Below are 3,490 nucleotides of genomic sequence, written 5' to 3' on the forward strand. Positions count from 1 at the left end.
CCCCCCCCTCCAGAAAGGACCTGCCCTGAGTGTCCTTGCTCCTGAGCAGCTGTTAATGCTGCCTTTTGGCTCCAGGACCTCGACCACTGACAAGACTTCAGCACATACTGAGGGGTGTGTGTGTCGGTGGGGAGGGGGTCTCACCTGCACGCAGCTCCTGCAGCCTGTGGAGACACTGCTCCGTGATGGCCTGCAGCCCCTCCAGGGTAAGCAGGCAGCGGTACTCCTGCATGCAGTCAGCAGGGTCTATGCAAAAGTCAAGGGAGAGCATAGGTCAGTTCCACGCCAGTCCCAAGCCCTCCCCGGCCCAAGACACGCAGCAGGGCCCACTGACCTGCCGAGAGCACTTCCTCCATTCGCCGTCTCAGCAGCGAACAGGCCGTCCGCAGGAGCCCCACCTCGGCCTCCACTGCTGCAGCACTGAGCCCAGAGCCGGGCCCGCCGGACTGGACACAGGTCAGGGAAACTGCTCTGTGGCCAGGTTCCCCCCTTCCCCTCCCACCAAAGACAGGGCCCCAGAATGGCTCTGGCCCTTCCTGGAGTGACTCCTGAAACTCACCAGGCTCAGAGCCAGGACCACCCCCACCCCCACCGTGGAGGGTCCCACAAGCCCGGCAAGAATACAGTCATCTGCATTTTCTGGAGGAACTGGGTTTTGGCGGTGGCAGCGGCATCCACGGAGTCACTGGTCTGTGTAGAGCTGAGCTGGGCCCACAGGCTGGGATGGACACACAGGCACCCGGGAACCAGAGAGGGACGCAGTTATGCCATCCAGCTGGGCCTCAGGAGGCAGGGAAGGGCCAGGGAGGGGCCCCAGGTAGGGGTGTCTGGCTCTGCTGAAAGCCAGGAGGGACCTCTGGAGGCCTTGGAAAACTGAGAGGACACTGTCCACGAAGAGACGACAGAGCCAACGTACTCTGGGAAATACCCAGAGACAGTTCAAGGACAAAGGGGAGAAGAGCTGGCAGCGACTGGTACTGGAGCCTCCCTGGGACAGTGGTAAAGAACTCGGGGTGCAGGCACAGCACACACTTGAAAGGCACTGCCGTGTTTAACTCTCACAACACCTCTCTGAAGCTGATACCATCATTCTCTGCTCCACAGAGAAGACAAATGGGGACCCAGGGTCTCTTAGCTTCAAAGCCTGCAGAGTCTAAGGTCATGAGGGCAGTCCTAGCTGATCTCGGAAAGTGTCCCACCCAGCCAACAAAGCAGAGGGGCCTGCTGGAAAAGTCTTACCGAGGAGGCCCTGCACTGCTGCGAAGCCTCGGCCTCCCCGCTGTCCACACTTTCCTGGTCTCCCCTACCAGCCCCACCCAGCTGACACTCAGCCTTACCGGGAGTTCCGGGAAGCCGCTTTCCTGTAGGCCATGGGTAGCCGCAGCAGGATCCTGTCAGGAAAGCCAGTGCTCAGAGAAGCCGCGCTCTGGGGGCTGCCCCCCTCAAGCCCCGAACAGGGCTTCCAGAGTGGCTGTGGGAGCCAGCAGTCCACGTCTGCCCTGGCAGAGAGAAGAGAGGGAACCAGGAGCAGAGCCCATTTGGAGCCCCTGGGCTATATGGATGAGAGAACAGGTTACTGGACAGGCCCTAGTGATGTTGCATTCTGCCAGCTTTGGGGCATGGGTCTCATGGGATGGCACTCTGGAGGCTCCCCTGGCCCGCATCGGGCTCAATGCCCTGTCCTCCCTGTCACCCCACATCCCAGACTCCTGCTGCTGGCCAGGGTCTGATCTAGAAGAGACAACAGTTCCTCCAGGAAGAGTCTGGGAAACCTACCCCTTCTCCTTCAGTGTGAAAGCTTCTGGGGCTTGAAGAGCAGCCGATGGGGGTATCTGTTGGTCCCTGGGGCCTGGTCCAGGCTTGGTGGCTCGGGATCCTCTCCCCATACGGGTGCGATCCCCCACTGACAGGAGCCTGCACTCAGGGAGGCCCCTAGCAGGCACCACAGTCTGCTGGATGCCCCTGGGGGGTTTTGTCTCTGAGACTCGACAGCTAGCCTGGCCGGAGGCCCGGGACGGGGCAGAGGCTGTGGTGGCAGAAGTGGCAGCGGACCCAGACTTCAGGCTGAGGGCCTTGTGTCTCTCTCCAGTCTTAGAGATGCCTTTTCTCACCCGTACAGCCTTCTCCAGTGCCTGGGTCAGAAGCTCCAGCTCCTTGAGGTCTTGAGGGCTGGGTGTGGATTCTGCAAAAACCAAAGACCCATGCGTGCAGTGGTCACTCCACCACTGCTTGTCCGGAAAACAGCAGGAGTGGCACCAGGAGAAGGTGGGTGCTGGAAGTTTACCCGGAGACGGGGCCTCTCCACTGGTTTCTGACGCTGGGGTTGGCTGCGGAGCCGGGGTCTCGGCTGGTTCCCTGCGAAGTTTCACAGTACAGTCGTGGCACGGCCAAGAGGCAGGGTTCAGGCGCAAGGGACCCCAAAGGGGCCGCCTGGCTTTGCGGCGGTCCCCCAGTCCGGGGGCTCCGAGGGGGGTTCCCAGGACCCGAGGGAGGCCTGGCCGGGCGGTCTCGGGGTCCGCGTACCAGGTCCGCAGCAGCCGGCGGGAGACGCGCAGGCTCCGCTCCAGCTGCCTCTGTCGCTCAGCGCAGGCGTCCAGGGCGTCCCGCAGCTCGGCCACCAGCCTGGGAGGGGCGCACCGGCGGCTTAGCACCCCGGCCTGCCTCGCGCCGCGCCCCCTCCCGCCCCGCTCCCTCCCTGCGCGCGGGTCTCACCGGCGCGAGCAGTCCGCGGGCAGCATGAAGGCGACAGCGGCTCCTCCGGATTTGCCGCCTCCAGGAAGTCCGGGCCTTTCCGCGCTAGAAGACCGCCCCCTTCCGGCCGGACTACCCAATCCCAAGCCCAGAGCACAAGCCCCGCCCCCGCCGTGCGCGCAGCCATTCCCATTCGGAGCAGGGCCCCGGGGCAGCAGAGGGTCCTCACGTGATGCGCAGGCTTGTGGTTTGAATGGGTAGACAGACTGTGGCACCTGTGGTCACTTACGGTAGACTTTGTCCTTATTGAAGGTGCTCTAAAGCGGGGCCGAGCTGCCTTGCGGACCCCAGGCCACCTAGCACAGGGCAGGGGACGTCGAGTGACCCAGTTTACTGGGGTAACAGTCGCTAGAGGTGAGAATAACGCGTGTTAGGGGCAGAGCTAGGGAGGAGGGAGTGTTCACTTTTGGACATGCTGGTGATATGATGACATTCGGAGGTGGCATCAGGTAGGTACCTGAGCATAGGCTCCTGAAAGTCCAGGAGAGCTGTGATTGTGGCCCGTGAACAGCAGGTCTGGGCAAGAAGGTCCAGTGTGGGGCAGGTGTGTTTAGACAGGGACAGGTGAAGGATGGGTGGTGCAAGGGGAGCTAGAATCCAGAGGGATGGAGGAGTGGAGCTTCAGATGTCATAGAAGCAACGGGAAGCAGTTCCAGGATGGAGTACCCTCAGTGACTCAGGATAGCTGGGGGGTGTGTGTGTGTGTGTGTGTGTGTGTGTGTGTGTGTGTGTGTGTGTG

The 3,490-nt window shown here is 62.2% G+C and overlaps 1 protein-coding gene across 3 annotated transcripts in view; it reads right to left on the reverse strand.

Moving 5' to 3' along the window:
• Positions 1 to 2,801, reverse strand: part of TEDC2 (tubulin epsilon and delta complex 2) — a 4,630-nt gene extending 1,829 nt beyond the window's left edge. For 2 of the 3 annotated variants that reach the window (XM_040459358.1, XM_040459357.1), the window contains exons 1-8: positions 2,713 to 2,801; positions 2,524 to 2,622; positions 2,285 to 2,355; positions 1,777 to 2,182; positions 1,338 to 1,499; positions 625 to 718; positions 335 to 446; positions 145 to 246 (exon numbers count right to left, since the gene is read on the reverse strand). In XM_040459358.1, the coding sequence (XP_040315292.1) occupies positions 145 to 246; positions 335 to 446; positions 625 to 718; positions 1,338 to 1,499; positions 1,777 to 2,182; positions 2,285 to 2,355; positions 2,524 to 2,622; positions 2,713 to 2,738 (1,072 nt within the window). In that variant the 5' untranslated portion in view covers positions 2,739 to 2,801. The remainder of the gene's footprint in view (positions 1 to 144; positions 247 to 334; positions 447 to 624; positions 719 to 1,337; positions 1,500 to 1,776; positions 2,183 to 2,284; positions 2,356 to 2,523; positions 2,623 to 2,712) is intronic. The other variant, XM_040459360.1, reaches the window with a different exon arrangement.
• Between the last annotated feature and the right edge of the window lie 689 nt (positions 2,802 to 3,490).

Source organism: Herpailurus yagouaroundi, unplaced genomic scaffold, assembly GCF_014898765.1.
Source record: "Herpailurus yagouaroundi ecotype Mexico unplaced genomic scaffold, PumYag 222, whole genome shotgun sequence".
Classification (NCBI taxonomy): domain Eukaryota; kingdom Metazoa; phylum Chordata; class Mammalia; order Carnivora; family Felidae; genus Herpailurus; species Herpailurus yagouaroundi.